Source organism: Geotrypetes seraphini, chromosome 11 (assembly GCF_902459505.1).
Source record: "Geotrypetes seraphini chromosome 11, aGeoSer1.1, whole genome shotgun sequence".
NCBI classification, from domain to species: domain Eukaryota; kingdom Metazoa; phylum Chordata; class Amphibia; order Gymnophiona; family Dermophiidae; genus Geotrypetes; species Geotrypetes seraphini.
Genome location: NC_047094.1, coordinates 41489798 through 41510614, shown reverse-complemented (window position 1 = coordinate 41510614; position 20817 = coordinate 41489798). Strand labels below are relative to the sequence as shown.

The 20817-nt window shown below is 40.5% G+C and overlaps 1 protein-coding gene across 27 annotated transcripts in view; it reads left to right on the top strand.

Moving 5' to 3' along the window:
* RBFOX1 (RNA binding fox-1 homolog 1) overlaps window positions 1–20817 on the top strand; it is a 520491-nt gene that overhangs the window by 428560 nt on the left and 71114 nt on the right. For 21 of the 27 annotated variants that reach the window (XM_033914610.1, XM_033914628.1, XM_033914624.1 and 18 more), the window contains 2 exons: window positions 6587–6661; window positions 14585–14637. The exons of 3 other annotated variants lie outside the window; for them this stretch is intronic. In XM_033914610.1, coding sequence (XP_033770501.1) covers window positions 6587–6661; window positions 14585–14637 — 128 coding nt within the window. Of the gene's footprint in view, window positions 1–6586; window positions 6662–8146; window positions 8226–14584; window positions 14638–20817 lie in introns of all 27 variants that reach the window. 3 more of the 27 variants (XM_033914623.1, XM_033914616.1, XR_004536479.1) reach the window with 2 other exon arrangements.

The window sequence follows — 20817 nt, the reverse complement described above, 5'->3', positions numbered from 1 at the left end:
GCAGTTCAGTTCTTACAGAATCTTCACATTCAACCAGTACATCCTAGGTACAGGGAAACTGGGAGTGTACCTTGTGGGGAATAATACTGTGCTCTAGACTAAGTTACTGGACCTAAGCTGTATTAGGCTATGAGAAATAAATAAAGGGTGAAAACTTGGTGAGGAGACAATGTTTGTCCTAAAGTTTCACACAGCTATGTGGTATCTCATAAAATAGATTCTTTTTTTCTCCCCAAATCTGAAGAACGGTGGTGTGACTGCTCCCCAAAATGGATTTTGAATAAAATGTCACCTGTGCAGATCAGCCCTTCAAGAAAAAAAAACAAAACTGAGGGACTTTTATGAGGGTCCGCTGAAAAGTTCTCAGCCCATGGAATGTTGCTACTCCTTGTGTTTTGACCAGGTACTAGTGACCTGGATTGGCCACCATGAGAAAGGGCTACTGGGCTTGATGGACCATTGGTCTGACCCAGTAAGGCCTACTCTTATGTTTCATCCAACAAAGTTGGGGCAGTTTCCAGTGAGAGCTATACACTTAGGGCTCCTTTTACGAAGGTGTGCTAGCGGTTTTAGCCGCGTGCTTAGCACCAGCTACAGCGCCGCGTGCTAGACCCTAAAGCCTCCATAGAGCTGGCGTTACTATTTTCCGTGTAGTGTGGGGTCAACGCGTGCGGCATTGTAGCGTGCGCTAAAAACGCTAGCGCACCTTCGTCCAGAGTCCTTAGTCCAGTGATTTTCCACTTTTTTTTTTTGTTCTGTTGGAAAAATACATAATGAAAAAAGTGGAAAATCGCTGGACTGTGTTTAGCTCTCGATGGAGACTGCCCCAACTTTGTTAGTTGGGCTGAGAGCATCTCAGCGGCCCTTCGTAATCAACTTTCTTTCTTCTTGCAGAGCACAATTTCTCCAGCCCTGATAGGAATTGTAGTTCTCCAACTTTAGTCTCTCACCTTTTTGAACTTATCTCACATATCTCCTTCCTCCCTGCCATGTTCTCTCTCTTTTTCCTTCAGCGTTTCTCTAGATAAAAGGTCTGACTTGATGTGATCTCTTCTTGACCAATGTGAAACCTCAGATTTGTATGCCTTTATTAATAACTAGTCTTATAGTCCGTTACATTAACGGGTGCTAGAATATATGTGTGTGTGTCTGTCTTTATTTTTTTTTCTCTCTCCTTAGCCGCTTTCTGTATTTCTGTCTGTCTTTCTTTCTTTCTTTTTTCCCCTTGGCTGTCCACTATCACCCCTTGCCTGCTCCCCCTGTCCATTCTCCCTTCCTTTTACCTCCCCTGTGTCCTCCAGCACCCCATCACTGCTCACCTTATCCAGCAGCAGCCCTTCTCCCTTTGTTTTACCTTCCCCTGTCCATCATCACCTCCTTCCTGCTCCCCCTGTCCAGCAGTAGGCCTGCCTTCATTTTTCTGCCCCCCCCTGTCCATCAGCACCTCTTCCCCTGTCCATCAACCCCTTTTTCCTGCTCCCCTGCCCAGCAGTACACCTCCCTTCCTTTTTCTGCCCCTCCATTTCCGTGTGCTGCAGCATTTCTCTCTCACTGCACTTCCCTGTGCAGTATTTTCCTCCCCCCATACCTTCCTCCTTAACTCCATCAACTTCATCGGACAGCAGCAGCATTTATAATTAATTGCTGTTGCCGGCTTCAGGTCTTCCTCTCTGGCGGGTCATGTCTTCATGAAAACATAAAGTAGGCAGGACCCGCCAGAGAGGAAGACCTGAAGTCGGCAACAGCAGCAAATTTTAAACGCTGCTGCTGCCCATAGAAGCCAGGCCTTAATCACAAAGCTGGGGGGGGGAGGGTTTTAAAAGGTACAGCGGCGGCGGTGGTGGTGGGGGGTTTGAAAAGCCATTGTTTAAAAACTTGCCTGTTTTATTTTAAAATGGGTTCGGCCGCCGCAGCCTGCAGCCGCCGACAGCTGCTGTGGCCGACATCCGCCTCGGGGGAGGGAGAGAGAGAGCTTTGCGCGCATGCGCACTCCTACCTGCGATACCCTACAGCTCACAAAAAACGGGCACACGCAGGTGGGATTGCGCATGCGCAGCTTAGAGTTTTATTATATTATTAATACCTGTGGGTTAGGTAAATGTTAGGGATGAGCAGCTGGAAAATGTTTATTTCATGTCATTTTCTGTGTCATTTATGGGAAGTGTTGTTTGATTTGGGTTTTCTTTGCCATTCAGTCATTAGAGGAGCAATATCGTCGTGTGCCCTTGTTGCAGATATTAAATGCAAAACCACTCCTGGCTAGCTATGTTGTGAAGTTGGCATCTTCATCTGTTAAGCTTTTTTATTTGAAACCCCATTTGACAGGAAATATTGATTAACTGCCAAGAAATCACTGTGGCTGATATAGGACATAAGGGTAGCACTCAGAGGAATCTGAGTCGTGATAGTCCCCTTACTTTTCTCTAAAGGAACTATTGCAACTTGAAGGACCTGGTATATATCTACTGCCACTCTGACCAGGAGCACTGTCATGACTGGCTGTGACAATAATAATACCCTGGCTCTTAGGCAGTGGAAACTTTCTGGCACCGTGGACAAAAGCTATAAAAATTTTGTACCCATCAAACTAGTCATAGCCAACCCCCCCCAAAAAAACAAACAAACAACTTTGTATCAGGCTACAGAACACTGCTTAACCAACTGCCCGGCCTGCAAGAGGATATGAGCTAGAATCAAGATGGCAGGGTAAAATTCACAGGAAATAACTGCCTTTATGACCTTTCCTCCCAGACCTGAGTTTCTTCTGATAATAAAGCTCTGGCCAGTTCACAATTGGATCTTTCCTTATTTTAAATGGCTAATTATTTAAAGACATGTTTCAGATTCTCATAGGTGGCTTCCCAGCTGGCCTTTGCTGGTTAAGTCCAGTCATCCCGCTAGCCCTCTCTGAACCTCACTGAGGTTCTCCTCTAGTTGTAGTCATGACAACTGGCCCTGTTGTTGCTGTTTAAGAAGGGCAACAAATAGAGAAAAAAATCCTACTGTAGGGTCAAAAAGAATACTTTTTGTTCAGGAAGGGGCCTGTTTCTTTTTCTTCTTCTCTGTTCTTCTATAAAGCACACTGGGGGGTTGTTAGGCTGCCAATTTGGTGTTGCATCTGCTCTGTCTTCCATTTGAGTATTCCTTCAAATGCATTGTCCGTTCCTGGAAGAAGGAAAAATAAATTAAAACTTAAATGTAGGCCTTAATTCTTTACTGATTTCCTCATTTCTGTCAGCCTGGCAATGGATGAGGTTAAGCCTTATTTCTCATCTGTCCTTTTCGCATCTGAGACTCCAGTTGTTAGGCTATCCCACCTCCAGTATCTAGTCCCCAGCTGGAATAAACGTCCTTATGTTCTAAGTTGTTTATTTTATTTTATTTTTTTTTGCAATGAACCTTACCATTGATTACTGAATGTCTGAATAAATTGATTTTTATGAGTAGTTTATTATATGGTTATAAGTTTTATGTTAGGCAACAATGAGTGTAACTCTGCAATGGGCGCTTAAATGTTTTTAGGCGACAATTACCGAATCTGGCCCTTAGAACACCTCACATGCAATAGACCTGAATGATGGTGTAGATCAGTGACCCCCCACCTCCAACTTTTATCAATCTGTAAGCTACATTTGCAGTGAAACAAATCTTAAAACTGCATTCCAAAGTTTTCTCATTTTAATTTCTTAACATATTTAAATATTCCATTTTACTGTGTAATTTTTGGACGTGATGTCAAATAAAACAGACAATAAGGGGGGAATTCTGTAAATGGCGTTAATATATAGGTACCAAAATCAGGGCACTGAGCTTGTATTCTATAACGGCAGGGTTACAAGCCAAATCTGTTATAGAATACTAGTGCAAATCTTTAGCTATGCATCAAACTTTTAGCACGACCACTTGTGCCATGTCTATGGTTGGCATAAATGGTGGTACCTAGAAGCAGTATTTAAGTACGTAAGTGCAACTATTCTATAAAGTGTGCGCAGGAATAGTCAGAATGACCTGACACATCCATGCTCCTCCTACATTAACACGTCCTTTGCAGTTGCACACGAGAGAAGATGGACACTTATCCCCATTTTTTTTTTTTATTTATAATATTTCTTTATTGAGCAAATTCAGCAACGTACAGAACAAGAAAAAGAAACATACAGCCGCAGCTCCCATTGAAGTGCTAAAACAAGGCAACCAGGGAACTCAGAAACAATACAACAGGAGAGCGCCCAGGCAAAAATGCTAGAGTGCCCAATACATGGTTTTACCAGAATATCCCTCCCCCCCACACACATCCTAAACCCCCAACCCCCCACTCCCCCAAAGATACCCCCCCAAACCCAGACCCGTGTGTCTCGCACCTTTCTTTGTTGCTGGAGTTGTTTCGGCAGTTTGGGGAGCTCTCGGGCCTCAAACTCAATGTATCTAAATCGGAAGCGCTCCCTCTTCATCTGCGTATCTCTCACCTGTGGTCGGACTTTCCTCTGAAGGAGGCTTCGGCTCAGGTGAAATACTTGGGGGTTCTTATTCCCTCCACCTTGACGCGCCTTTATGAGATTAATGTCCGACCTATGCTTCGGTCTTCTGTCGAGAGTCTCTGCCGGTTTCCCTTGCGGGCCGCGTCTTTTTATATAATATGATGATTGTGCCACGGTGGCTCTACTTGTTGCAGACTTATCCCCATTTTTATGTATGTTGCTTAAAAAAAAATAATCAGCACCAACTAGTGTGTCACATTAAACCTATCAATCCTGTAATGACAATCGTAAAATCAGTTTTATTGGTTTTGCAATCGTTCCCTGACCCTGACTCGATTCACTAAAATTGCTGCCCGATCAAAATCCTGCCCGAACCGATCCTCCCATGCAAATTAGTAAAACCCCATGCAAAATAGCCAAATAATTGATTCACTAACAATTGCTTGACTATTTTGAATCGGGTTATACTATTGGCAAACCCAACTGCTTCAGACCTGTCGGTAACTGTGTTACCGACAGGGCTGCCTGTTTTTTTAAAATTTATTTTTTAATGGCACCGTGTATTGCACACAAAATATAAGCTCGATTAAAAAAAAAAAGCCCCCCCTGACCAAGTGCCTCCTCCCCCTCCCTCTCCAAACAACAACAAAAAGCCCCCCTTGCCAATGCTGGCCGTCGCCGCAGCTGCCGCTTGGACAGTAAAGATTCCCACTTCCACCAAAAAAACAAACAGCAGGAGGTATGCCAACTCCCTCCTTCCACTAGACGCCAATTCCCATTCCCCTCCCCTCCCCACCTGTAAGGGAGCAGGAGGGGTGATCAGTTCCTCCTGCTCCTATAACTCCAGCAACACATCTGAGGACTTAGGCCCTGCCCTGGTGCATCATGTGATGCACGGGGAGGGGCCTAAGGCCCTGATTGGCTCAGGCGCCTCTGGCTCCTCCCTTGGGAAGTGCCTGAGGTGCCTGAGCCAATCAGGGACTTCCTTAGGAAGTAGCCTAAGGAAGTCCCTGATTGGCTATTGATTTGCCAATTAGATAATTATTCCCTCCTTTTCCAAAGCTGTGCAGCAAAAGCCCCAAAGCCCTTTAAATCTCTATGGGCTTTGGAACAGTTAACGTAGCGGCAGCTGCTAATGTGACTTTGTGAAAAGAGGGGGGGGGTACATTATACACATAATTGACCTTATTCTATAACTAGGTGTGCATTTACCTACCTAACTTTAAACACCATTTATAGAATTTGGGAGTAAATAGATTGCAAGACTGTCGTGACAGATAGGAAAAATACCTAGAGTACCTGAGTAGATTGTGAACCAATTGTGAACCGCTCAGATGGCTGTGCCAATGGGTGGTATATGAAATACATAATATACTTGTGTGGATTTGAACCCACAACCCCAGGGTACTGAGGTTGTAGCTTTAACCACTGCGCCACTCTACAAATCAAAATGTAGTAAAAGTGAATCAAGTATAAGACAATCAAGCCATTGTGACATCACTGATGAGGTTGGCTCTTAGGCACTGGTGGACTGAGGCTTTATGATGTCACAATACCAACTCTGGTTATCAAAGACTGAAGCTTTTCACACTATTTATTTATTCATTCAATTTTCTATACTGTTCTCCCAGGGGAGCTCAGAACGGTTTACATGAATTTATTCAGCTACTCAAGCATTTTTCCCTGTCTGTCCTGGTGGGCTCACAATCTATCTAATGTACCTGGGGCAATGGGGGGATTACATGACTTGCCCAGGGTCAGAGAGAGCAGCTACGGGGCAGTAACTTTAACCACAATGCCACATACTCCCCCAAGGAGGTTATAAAATATGATTATCACAGTTATTTATCACAGCTGGAAACATACATATACGTCAGTTATCCTTTAATGATCTTTAATAGATTCAGGTACTGCTGAGTGTACCTCTTATAGAATTCTGAAGAGCGATATTTGGCACACCTACAATATAAATATATGCGGCATAAAATAATTTCATAAACAGTATTTCTGAATCTTATTCTTGAAAATTTAAAATATTTATATATTTTCAGTTGTGTTTAGGGTTGTTGTAATAGTACTTTTTTTTTTTTTTTTTTTTTTAATCTTAGGGTCTCAAAACCACTCAACTTCACATTGCTGTTCTCTCACCCTACGAATGCCCAAGGGGACACTCATAGAACCATGTGAGTGTATCTATTGTAGCTCTCCTGTAAACATTTATCAATATCTAGGACACTGAAAAAACCTGTATACTACAAAATAAGTAACAAATAGAAAAGTGAGTCCTTTCAGGTTGCGTGCACGAGTCTACTGTATGACTAAGAGATTCTATCTGATTTATTCTCTATAGTACAATGTAGCTTGTGATCTTATTTTAAGGAATCAACATTTCTACACTGTGTAATCAGATAGTCAATTTTGGTATTTATTCTCTTTTTTTCATGATATTGAGACTTTGGCTGATCATTAATTTCATGAGGAAAGAGAACATATGTTGAACTTAGCAAGCCATTTTCTCTGTTCTTCAATTAAAAGGTTAAGATATGGCCTTTTGCTATGACATTCTCTAAATATGACTTGTAAGTCATAAAGTAGATGTGTGCAAGCAACTGGAAGGTTTCACCCGTAGAAAATCACATCTGCTAGTAGATACACTTTTTGAAGAGAGAGAAGACCAGTTGAATCAACAAGTCTGTTGCAGCAGCCATTCTATCAAAATTATTTACAATAATTTGGCTAGCGCCAGTAAATCTTTTATGTCTGTGTAACTAATTAAAGTAAATGTTGAAAACATTGGACATTGCATCCCACTTATTTGTTCTCAATCTCAAAAAATTAAATGACTGCTGTGCTTGATATCATTATAGTCCTGTGTCACCCTAATAAAGTATGATGACCATAAATACATCTAAAGAGTGACTTAAAGTTTTAGATTTATTTTAAGCGGGGGGAGGGGGGTTGCTATAATAGATGCACACCTCCAAATTAGAAGTAAACATTTAAGTGAGATGCTATTTTTTTTTCAAAAGCTTTAACAAAATATCTAAGCATAATGGTACAAGATAAATAAGCAGACTCAACAACTAGGCAGCTTAGGGGTGAGAAAATACTTACTGCAAAATGTATTAAAACATTTTGTGGTATTTTACCTGTTTATCTTGCAAATCACACATTACCTATTTAAAAAATATATATTTTTAGTGGGGGAGTGTTGTGAGTGCACATTAACTGGATATCGCAGAGTTAACATGGTGGTAGGCAACCATGGCCCTTAAGGGCCACAACCCAGTTAGATTTTCAAGATTTCAACAATGAATATGCATGAGATTGATTTGCATGTACTGCTTCCACTGTATACAAGTCGATCTCATGCATATTCATTGTAAAAATCTTGAAAACATGACTGGGTTGTGGTCTTCGAGGACTGTGCTTGTCCACCCCTGACTTAGTGCCTCCTAAATAGGAGGTTTTATTGCTCCCACTTGAAGTTTTTGCAGGTTGAGTCCAAATTTCAGTGCACATTAGTTAAAGGCCTCCCAGATAATTTAAGGACCATAGATAGTGCAGTTCTGTGATTAAACTGGCTACGCAGAAGTAGTGAGAAAGAATTTATATTTGAAATTCTGTAGTATATGGTTTTTAACCAGTGTATTTTTTTCTGCATGCAGTTTCAACTGGCATTTTGCATCATGTGCATGAGAATTTCCCACCATTGGTGAGGTAGAACCATCATACATAAGTAGCACGGTATGCTGTGACACAAATAATTGCAAAAAGTAAAAACCACTGTGCAAAATTTCATAAGACAGCTGCTTAATGTTTATTCATAGTAACACGGTGAATGATGGTAGATAAAGACCTGTATGAACCATCCAATCTGCCCCAAATGGGGGTCGGAGCACAACTCAGCACTCTGTGCAGTTTACACTCCTTCATGACTGAACATTGGTACCACAACCAGGGTAGTTGGCAATTTTGTCGTTATGCCTATCACATATAGGTGGTTCTATATCAAAGTATACCTCAATCCCATATCGATACTCTCAAGGATGGTTTTAAATATTACGGCCTCAACACAGTCACAGTCATTATCAAGAATGATTAAACCAATAATCCAATCATATTGCTCAGTAACAGCATGTTATTATGCAGTTTCAATTTTAAGACATCTTCCCTCTCCTATAGATATACACATCCTCCACACTCATAGCATATGATATAAATGTGATATAAAATATGTATACTTGGCCCTGACCTGTGTTGGCCATTTTCAGAACAGATCATAGAAGTCTGCCCGAGAATGGCCTTATTTTCCAATTACTGGAGTTGCCATCAAAGCTCACCCCAGCCCATTTTGATCTATGTTTCTCATCCTCATTACACAGATCATAAAAGTTTGCCTAGCACTGGCTTTGCTTCCAAACTTTTGGAATAGCCATCTAAGCACCATTCCTGCCCATCATAACACATCAACAACCATGAGTAACAGATTAGGGAAATCGATAGAACCCAACTGAAACAGAGCAGTAGCAGAAATAAGCAGTGGATTCCAGAAAATCCACTGTCAATTCTAGATCCTCTAAATAAGGCACCATATGTTAAGCTGAAGTATAAAAACAAATAAATACACTTAAAATATTCATAAATAATAATGGGAGGAATCATCCCATATGTAATAAATCTGATACAGCAGAAAAAAACCTAACATCCTAGATGTACCAGTTAGGTTTCATATTATAAATCTTCAATACGCATTGCAGTTTAGATATATATAATAGAAACATAGAAACATGACAGCAGATAAAGGCCAAATGGCCCATCTAGTCTGCCCATCCAAGAGATCCCACGTGCCTATCCCAGGCCCTCTTGAATTCAGACACAGTCTCTGTTTCCACCACCTCTTCTGGGAGACTGTTCCATGCATCTACCACCCTTTCCATAAAAAAGTATTTCCTCAGATTACTCTGGAGCCTATCACCTCTTAACTTCATCCTTTTCAACATATACATAAGAGACCTGACTCAGGGGCTTCAAGGGAAAATAACATTATTCGCCGACGACGGCAAACTATGCAACATAATAGGTAACAGCGCTTCGCCCGACAGTATGGAGCAGGACCTGCTCTTATTGGAACATTGGTCCTCAACTTGGCAGCTAGGCTTCAATGCTAAAAAATGTAAGGTCATGCACCTTGGCAGCAGAAACCCGTGCAGAACATACACTCTAAATGGTGAGACCTTAGCTAGAACTAGGGCAGAACGTGATTTGGAAGTGATCATTAGTGAAGACATGAAAACTGCCAATCAGGTGGAGAAAGCTGCATCCAAGGCTAGACAAATGGTAGGATGCATCCGTAGAGGTTTCATCAGCCGGAGCCCCGAAGTCATAATGCCTTTATACAGATCCATGGTGAGACCTCATCTGGAATATTGTGTTCAATTCTGGAGACCACATTATCAAAAAGATGTACGGAGAATTGAGTCGGTTCAACGAATGGCCACCAGGATGGTCTTAGGACTCAAGAACCTCCCATATGAGGAAAGACTGAATAAATTGCAGCTATACTCGCTCGAGGAACGTAGAGAGAGGGGAGACATGATTGAGACTTTTAAATATATCACGGGCCGCATTGAGGTGGAAGACGGTTTCTTCTTTCTTAAAGGACCTTCGACCACAAGAGGTCATCCGCTGAAAATCAAAGGCGGGCAATTTCATGGCGATGCCAGGAAGTATTTCTTCACCGAAAGGGTGGTCGATCATTGGAATGGACTTCCACTGCAGGTGATCAACACCAGCAGCGTGTTAGATTTTAAAAAGAAATGGGATATGCATGTGGGATCTCTAGCGGGATAAAGTCTGAGGGTGGGTCACTAGGTGGGCAGACTTGATGGGATATAGCCCTTTTTTGCCATCATTTTCTATGTTTCTATGCCCTCTCATAGCATAGGATGGTGAATAGTATTTCCATAAATAGTATTTCCTATATGATGAATAGTATTTCCATAAATGATAACATATTTTCTAGATTTTTTAAAAATAGAAACATTATTTACTGCAAATACCTCAGCATATGGACATATACACATATGTACAAGTACCACGTTACTGGGTGCATTTCTTTAGTAAAACTCGATTACACAAATAGTAATAAAATTACTCAAAGCATAGAACAATATGATACAACAAAAGACAAAATCATAACAGAATAATCATAATATTACAACAAATAAATTGCACAGAAATATCATTTTACAACTGTGTTCACTAACTCCAAAGTAGCTACTCCAACTAGGAATGTTTTTTGGTTTTTTTTTTGCATAGCCATATTACAGTTTGAATTTAGGACATTATGATTAAAATTATAGGCCCTCTTTTACTAAGATGCAGTAGAGGATTCTACTGTAGCCGGGATGCTAAATGCTCTGACACTGCTCTGATATCCTACTTACTAGAGAGAGATTAATAGCAGAGCGCTACAGAAAACATGCATTGGATATTTTAGTTGAATCAATTTTTCACTCCATCAAAAATTACAAAGACTAGGGGACATTCAATGAAGTTACAGGGAAATACTTTTAAAACCAATAGGTGGAAATATTTGTTTCACTCAGAGAATAGTTAAGCTCTGGAACACATTGCCAGAGATTGTAGTAAGAGCAGATAGCATAGCTGGCTTTAAGAAAGATTTGGACAAGTTCCTGGAAGAAAAGTCCATAGTCTGTTATTGAGAAAGAACAGGGGAAGCCACTGCTTGCCCTGGATTGGTAGCTTGGAATGTTGCTACTGTTTGGGTTTTTGCCAGGTACTAGTGACCTGGATTGGCCACTTTGAGGATTGGTTATTGGGCTAGATCAGTGGTCTCAAATTCAAACACTTTGTGGGGCCACATTTTGGATTTGTAGGTACTTGGAGGGCCGCAGAAAAAATAGTTAATGCCTTATTAAAGAAATGACAATTTTGCATGAGGTAAAACTCTTTATAGTTTATAAAACTTTCCTTTAACAGTTAAAAGGAAAGATATATAAACTATAAAGAGTTTTACCTTATGCAAAATTGTCATTTCTTTAATAAGACATTAACTATTTTTTCTGCGGCCCTCCAAGTACTCTATTTTTTCTGCAGCCCTCACATTTAAAGTTTAATATATTTTCTTTCTCAAAACTGACACATTTCAATCACTATATTGAAAATAAAATCATTTTCCCTACCTTTGTTGTCTGGTGACTTTATTTTTCTGTGCTTTCAACTATGTTTCCAGGGCCTTCTTATCCTTTGACTGTTTTTCTCTCCGTCTTCACTTTCTGCCTTGCATCCATCTTTGGCATTAACTTAATGTTCAATTTTTCTGCTTTCTTTTCAAAATCTACGTTTCCATGTCTTACCTTCCCTTCCTATTTCTCTCTTCTTCCGTCCTATTTCCATGGTCTGGCATCTCTTTCCTTCCTTTTTCTCCCTACCTCCTTCCTTCCTTTCCCCTGGTCTGGCATCTGTCTCCTTCCCTTCCCCCATGGCCTTCCATCTCTCCCTCCCCCTCCATGGTCAGATATCTCCTTTCCTTCCCTCCCTCCCATGAACTTAGCTTCTCTTGTTCCTCTCCTCTCCCTTGTCTTCCTTCTCCTTCCTTCCCTCTCTTTCCCCAATTGGGTGCAGCAGCAACAGAAGCAGCATTTCCCTTCCCCCTTTCCTGTGCAGCAGAAGCATTTCTCTTCCCATTTTCCCTCCCTCTCCCTTTCCCTGTACAGCAGCAGCAGCAGCAGCAGCATTTCCCTAGGGTCCCCCTTTCCTATGCAGCAGAAGCATTTCTCTTTCCCCTCCCCTTCTGGTCTCTTCCTTTTGGAGCAGCTACGTGTCTGGCCGGCTCAGTCGATCGTTCCTTTCAAAGCTGCGGGTGGCAGTTTCTCGCGAGATCCGCGCCTGCGTCTGAAGCCTCTCTGATGTTGTGAAGTCAGAGAGGCTTCCGATGCAGGAGTGGATAGCGCGAGGAGCCGAAAACCCGCGGCTTTGAACAGCCAGACACGCTGCTGCTCCAAAAGGAAGGGAAGGGGGAAGAGAAATGCTGTTTTGATTGCGTCCAGACCGCGGGCCGCAAAATAGCACCTGGAGAGCCGCATGCGGCCTGCGGGCCACGTGTTTGAGACCGCTGGGCTAGATGGATCTCTGATCTGACCTAGTAAGCCTATTCTTATGTTCCTTTGTTTTTAAAGGACATTGTTTTGTGGTGTAAGAACTTCTGGGATACTATTATAGTGCACAGTGGAGTAAGACAGATTCTAGTAAGGAAAGTAGTCAAACTTGCCCCCTTTTTTACTAAGGGCTCCTTTTATGAAGGTGCGTTAGGGCCTTAACATGCAGAATAGCGCACGCTAAATTGCCCCACGCGCTAGCCGCTACCGCCTCCTTATAAGCAGGCAGTAGATTTTCAGCTAGCGCGCGCTATAGCGTGTGCTAATCCGGTGTGTGCGCTCAAACGCTTAGCGCACCTTCATAAAAGGAGCCCCAAGGTGTGCTATGCTTTTTAGCGGGCGTTAAATATTAGTGCGCGCTAATCACACGCTAAAACGCTAACATGTGCATGTTATTCTATGTGTTAGTGGTTAGCGCATACATTGATTTAGAGTGCGCTAAACGCGTGCTAAAACATGTAGCGCACCTTAGTAAAAGAGGGCCTTAGTTGAGCTGTCCTTCTGGATGTACTTAATCAAATATAAATGTTCTTTAACAAAGGACTTACGATTCCTATGAAGATTAAATACAGAAACATGATATAATAATAGGCATACAGACCTCCTAAACAATATGTTGTAATTACGGTAAACACTGTAAATAGAGTTGATGCCAGACATTCATTTGCATCACTTTAAACGTTATTTTGCCACTGTAGCTGAAAAGAGTGTTATCTTATTTGGTTAAGTGCCAATTTGTAGAAACAAAATTCTATGTTTTTGACATTGTTTCAGATCATTGATTGAACCATATCCACGTCATTCTCTTCTTGGTTGGGCTAATAACTTTTTAGCACCCCCTCAAATTTCTTGCATATTCATTGTGGACATCCTGAAATGATTAGTGGTTGAAGGTCATCCAATATTAGAACCAATATGTTATACTATATAGGTGCTGGATATCTGCTTTCTAGTTAGGAAAGTTACTGCTGTAGCCTTAGTTGTTGAGGATTTATAGCATGGCATGAAATATGTAGCCTTTTCTGTAAATAGATTTGACATTTGTGCCTTTCTTTTCTTGTTTTAAGTACTTTTTATTTAAATATAATGCTTTACAAATTATAGCTTTGCAAGCAAAATATTATATCAAGAGTGTCTCTCACTATTACAAATATTTCTACATTACTAAAAACATATTTAGCCATTCTAATACCAGTGAACATAACACTACAATTTTTAAAAATTTTCTAAACTTTCAAAAGACATCATCGGCATTATGTTAGAAATTTAAAAACAGCTGCATCATTTTATTCAGTATATTGTATTTATATGTATATTCCTAATGCAAAATATGGAATTATTCATGATAGGTTGCAGTTGCACGATATGGTACTTTTAGTCCCCGCCAATAGTTTAAATTTTTTGCAGGTGATGACATTATATGGGCAAAATAAACTTGGATTTAATGTCTCATAAAGAAAATACAAAGGAAAAAAAAATGTGGTATACAGGCAAAATCTAAAAAGTGAACAGAGATGTCACAATTGTCATCAGAATTGTAGTTTATAGGCAGAACACAATGTCCTGTTGCATTCAAAGAGACAGTAAATCCAAATCCATTTTGTCCATTCATCACAGAGCTATCTTCTTAGCATGACATATATGCAATGGTCATGTAACGCTTCTGTTGCAAGCATTGTCCATGGTCCATATTTGAATGTTTCTTTTTTTTTTTTTTTTCCATTGGAGCAGATCCCAGCATGTTTGCCCTTCCGTTCCTTATGATAACTCTACGGTTCTGAAATGCGTCACCACGTGTTCTTGGTCCATTCATTAAAAATGAAGCACCTTTCTCCTACCCGCATCTATGAGCATCTGCTCTAACGGCAGCTAGCACATTTCCCAGTCAGCAAGCAGTATTGTGAATTTTATCTTCTCTTGCAGAAATCAATTCGTCTTCGTTGCAGCAGATGAAATTTCTTGTAACACCTCTTCAGGTAACAATCATTGATACTTCTTGATGTATCCATCCAGGTCTCAATATCCTTTTGCACATGCCACAGTAAATCACCCTAGAAATCTGAGTACAGTTCATGCTGTAAATCTATGGAATACGTTTACTTGCTGTATCAGTAGACTTTTAGGCTTCACAGTTGTAAAAGGCATTAGGTTATTTAGCTGACTGTGGTGTTTTGTTTTTGTTTTTTTTTTCCAGTTTCAGTATTATTTGGTACAGAAACATGAGAATACCCTAGCTTCTGAGAAAACACAGATGTAGGATCAGAAAAAGTTTGTTAGAGACAACCAAGTGAAAGGTAGCAATAAATAGAGAATTAAAGGTACAGAGCATTCTCTAGGAGAAATAAAACACTTTTACTTGCCTGCAACATAATCTGTGGGCATGTGGTTCAGCCCACTTCTTTCTCCTATTCCCCTTTCATTTCACCAGTTCTAGGCAGGGGATCTATATTTTTGTAGGACAGGCAGATAATTCTGGTGTTATCCTTCTACATGGATGAGCATGGAGTCCTATTTTTATGAAGGTAATTAGTGGGATGGTCACTCAGAAATTTTTCGTTTTGTATTGTTTCCTGTGTCATTTATGGGAATTCTCATTTTATTTGGGGGGGGGGGGGTGATTGGCCATTTTGTCGTTTCAGGAGCAATGTCATTAACAGTGCATGCTCTTTTGAAAGAACACACAATCTTTGCAAAGAGTATACATTCTTTGCAGATGGTGTGCTTATTTGTAGACGCTATTATCAGTATATGAAAAAAAGAAATAAAATATATTTTTTCTGCCTGGTTCCTCTCCCCCCCACTGCCCCGTCACACTTTTTACTAACCCGTGGGAGAGGTTTCTACCGCGGCTTGGCGTGCTAAATGCTCCAACACTCATAGAATTCCTTTGAACATCAGAGCATTTAGCACCCCGGGCCGTGGTGGAAACATCTACTGCGGCTTAGTAAAAGAGGGCCTTTGTTTATTAATGATATACAATGATGTGGGGTATGTTGTTGATATTTCCCATTTTGTTGCAAAAAAAAAAAACACCCCAAACAATCCATTCCTTGTAATTAGAACAAGTCCATCATACAGTAGGTTAGAATGAATATGCCAGACCTACAAAACCTGAGTCTCCCTTTCACCCTCTTTGTGTTGCAGACTTAAAAACAAATCTGCTTGTGACCTGCTAAGCAAAGAGGTACCGCAAGTAGGGCATGTGACCTATATAAGCCACAAGATAGAGAGATATCAATTGAATAATCCTGTAAAATGTCAGCCTTAGATAGGTATGGACTAGTTGGATCTTTTTAAAAAAAGAGCAATATTTATCAGCAAAAAGTTAATTACATAATGACATACCAGAAATGACATACCCCACTTGAGGTACCTGCAGGTTTTTTTGGGATGCAGAACATGTAAAACAAATGAAAGTTGCCCATCCAAACTTTTATATCTTTTATCTCTTTCATTTGTAAGCCCACATTTGGTACCTTTTCGCTCAATGGGTCACTTTTATTGCTAATAGATTTAACAAAAATTTGTTGAAACTTTGTTTTTCTTTAGGTGCTCAAGTTTTTATTTTTTTATTTTTTTTGGGGGGGGGGGTAATTTTTCATTAGGAACCTGATACAACAAACTCAAGGAGTGTGGAGATTTTTTTTTTTTTCATCTTTTCAATATTTAAGAAAATTCATTTTGTAGAAGTTTAGTACCTATAACATCAAAGCAAATTAATGGGGACATTAAGCATTTAAGATGACATTCTATATACCATATGCCGCCTAAAAATTTGGCGCCAAAATGAATGACGCTTAGCTGGATTCTATAAAATAAGCACGGTCTATAGAATCTTGTGTAGTGCCTGCCCATGTGACTTACATTTAGGTACACCCAGTGGCATAGCGAGGTTAAGTGGTACCTGGGGTGGTAGCGCACCTCCCCGTCCTCTTCTCCAACACCCGCTCATTCCCCAACCCTCCTGCTATGTGTGCACCCATTCCCTTCCCCTGTACCTTTTCAATTTTCCAGGTGAGAGCAGCATTACAAACTTGCTGCCCGCATTGTGTAGGCTATCCCTCTGATGTCACTTCCTAGGCCCGGGGCCCGGAAGTGACATCAGAGAGAGTCCACACCGACTCAGGCAGCAAGTTTGTAATGCTTGTCCTGCAGGAAAAATTTAAGAGGTACAAGGGAAGGGAATGGGACGCGCGTGCGGCAGGGGGGGGAGTGTCAGCCCTTTAAAATCTTTACAAAGACCATGCCCGGGATAGACTGCCACCCCCACAACCCAACACCTCCCTTACTATGCTAGTGGGTGCACCCATATAGGCAAATGAATAACAGGCCTAAATATCTGCACCTGAGTTGTGCACTGATTGGATGCATTCTATTACAGTGCAACTAACTTTTAGGAATGCCCATGACCTATCTATGCTTCTCCCCTGGTCATGCCCCCTTTTTAAATCCTTGAACTAGAATTTACACACACTGCTTTATAGAATATGCTTATTTCTATGCGTATTCTGTAATGTGGTGCATGTAAATGTTAATTAGAGCCAATTAGTACCAATTATGATGTGTTAATTGGCAATTATTAGCACTGATTGACTGGTTAAACAATTAAGTTGCTTGTGCAAATCAGCAATTTACATAGATTTCCACATACAACTTTGCCTGCACTATACAGAATCAGGCCCCCAGTGCATGTATTAATGAGAACTGTTAGTGTGTGGGAGAACTTCCAGTTACCTCCCTGGCTTGAAACATATCTCACACTAATTTACGCCAGATTTTACTAAGCCATGGTAGATGTTTTTACCGTGGCCTGGAGTACTAAATGCTCTGACGCTTATAGAATTCCTATGAGATTCGGAGCAGCATTGGAGTATTTAGCGGCCCGGACTGCGGTACAAACCTCTACCATGGCTTAGTAAAAGATGGCCTAAGGAGATAATTCTATAAATTGGTTTTAACATTTAGGCAACATGTACAAACATTTGTATGCATATACTGATATTCTACTCATTTATATGGGTTCTTGTCACCCATATTTGGGCACCCACTTTTTAGAATTACCTCCTTAGTGTCTGAATTAGCATGAGCTAAGTGTCAAGCCAGTGAAGTAACTGAAAGTTCTAAGGCCCAGTTTCTCTACACAGCACCAATATTGGATCATGTGTCAATCATGCAATGGTGCCGTATACAGAAGCATGCCTCTGGGAAAGAAAGGTGGCGGAAATGTAGGCCAGGGTTTTCCAGGCCTACATTTCTGATGCCTATCTTTGTTGTGAATCACACCTACATAGGCGCTTTAGGCCATCTAATGCCACTTTCAGCATTAGCCACGCCCACAGTGTCATTAGGAAGCCTAAAGCACCTACAGAGGCGTGATTCAGGCACTGATTTTTTAGGTGCTGGTAGGTGCTTTAACTTTCATATTTTTTGATGTTTTAAATGGTATTTCATAATTAAATTAGGTGTCATTTGTAGAATTTCCCCCTAACAGCTCATGGCAATTTATACACTAAGGACTAAGGGCAGGATTCACTAAGATCCTGAAATCTATCCATTTCGCTTCCTATCCGTTACCGAGTCACTGTAGGCGATCGATTCAGTAAAGCTCGTCCATGCAAATGATCCAATCGTAAACACGCCGCTATTAGCGCTGAAACATCGATCGATGCACGTGTGTATGTATCCTTGTTGGTTTTGAAGCTCATAACGCATGTGCTAGTTCTTTAGGACTTCACTGCGTAGAAATGGGGCGTGGTTTAATCGCGGATGTCATTAGCGGGCTCCGAATGTGCCTACCGCAAAGCATTGTTGTCGTAAAATAGTCAATATAAGGAAGTATTCTTACAACCGTTATTTTTCTGAAGTACTGTTGCAAGCTGTATAAGCTGTGATCGTAGCGTTTTGAAAATTTTTAGCGTCAGAGTTTTATTTGATTTTGGATTTTTTATTTTTTTTGTTATTTGCCATTGATATTTGAAATGTACAATGAGGAAGGAGAGCACGGGGTTAATCCGCAATTTTCTCACAATGCGTATTACAAATCCGAGATTCACTCCCGCACTCGCTATGCGCATTCCAAAAAAAGAAATAAAAATTATTTCTAATGCTTATGTACATGATGGTTTACATATATTTAAAGGTTTTTATATATTTATGATTTTTTGAGCGGAAGATATATATTTTTGATGGGGTTCTTAACATGCACGCGTCAGTTGCTAGGCAGAAATAGTCGGCGAGGCTGTAAACGACTGGTTCTCAGCAGTCGTAACTTTTTGGACAGGAAAGGCCAGTCGGTTTGGACAAAATGGTTTCATGAATCGACACGTTAAGAAATTTACATGCCTTTTTGCTCATTTGCATGAGCAGATCAGATAGGGTGCGGATGGGGTCTGGAGGAAGGTTAGTGAATCGAGCCGGAGTCAGAAAGTGAGCGCAAACCGATCGGTTTGCTTAGTGAATCTAGCCCTATATTCTTTAATGACACCTAAAAAAATCAATACCGAAAGAATAGTGCTATTCTATAAATGGCACTCAAAATTAGGTAGTGTTTATAGAATGGCACTTATGCCATGACCCAGGACTAACTTTAGGCATGAGCATTTACACCAACTGAAAAATGGTGTAAATTTTCATGCCAAAGTTCAGCGTGATTCCCCCTTATTCTATATTTGCATGTATAAATTGCAGGAAAGTTCCTCATGACCCTCCTATGGCTACAACCCCTTTATGGAACTGCACAAAATTTAAGTACGGATTTCACCTCTAAATATATGTGCATAAATGTCAACTAATTCTAATTAACACCAATAATTGCTTGCTAAGATCCCAATTATTGGTGCTAACTGGATTATTATCCAATTAAATTGCATGCACAAATTGAACATGAGCCCGATTTTATGCATGCAACTCATAACATCACGTATAGAGTTTGGGGGTAAGTGCTTAATGGCCCCTTTAATTTACATTGGTGCTTTAGGTACCAAACTTCTATAAAATTACTTTTCTTAAATATATGAAAGATAAAAATTTACCAAAAAAAGAAAATCTTCGCACTTCAGTTTGTTGTATCAAGTTCCTGTTGAAGTTACCAAAGAAGAAAAAGTTTAGTACATAAGGAAGAACACAACTTCAATGTTTGATTTTTTTTTTTTTTTTTGTAATCATTTTTAGCAAAAATAGAGTTGTTTGAACACCTATAGCACCCATAAGCACCTTTTCAATTAGGGTAAAAGGATGACTCAATATTTGTAGAACAAGGATATTCAGTCCTGATTGTATCCTGCTGTATGATGGACTTGCTCTAATTACTAGGGATTATCTGTCATTTTGACTGGCATGGGACATGTCAACAATATATGCCATGTCATTGCATTATGTATCATGGTGCCTATATGTGATAGCACATAGTGTGAAAGTATGTGTAAACATGAATGTGGGGGTCTGGGTAGATCATGGGTGGAACAAAGATTATTTCTACATTGAGGAGATAGAATCTCCAGTTTGGTTGTATTAGATCATGGGTGAGGCATAAAATTATGCTCATGAATTATAAAATGCTATAATTTACACACATTATCAGCATTCTAAGCATGAACATTTATTCTAGCTCTATGGTTGGTATAAGTGATCATGCCTAAATTAAATGCACATATTTTCACTGTTAATGTAATATTTTATAAATTAAAGTAGGTTCCTATTCTCTTTCATAGCATTTCCCTTGATGGGGTGGAGTGTTACTCAACACAGGTTGCCTAATTTAGGTACTAGGATGTTGTGTGCTAAGTGCAAATTCTATATTGCCAGTTGCATGCATAATTACCATTCAAGAATTCTAGCATTATGAGCCAACATTTAGCCGTGACTGCTTACACCATTTCAATGACTGGTATAAACATAAGAACATAAGCAATGCCTCTGCTGGGTCAGACCTGAGGTCCATCGTGCCCAGCAGTCCGCTCTCGCAGCGGCCCAACAAGTCCTGGACCTGTGTAGTACCGTATTTTCACGCAAATAACGCGCACCCGTATAAAACGCGCACACGGGTATAGCGCGCAGAAATCACGCTGATATGTACAAAAACTTTGGTATACCGCGCATGCTGCCCGACGCTCCTTTCGCCCGCCCTGACTTTCCGTGCGCTGTCCCGACTCTCCGTT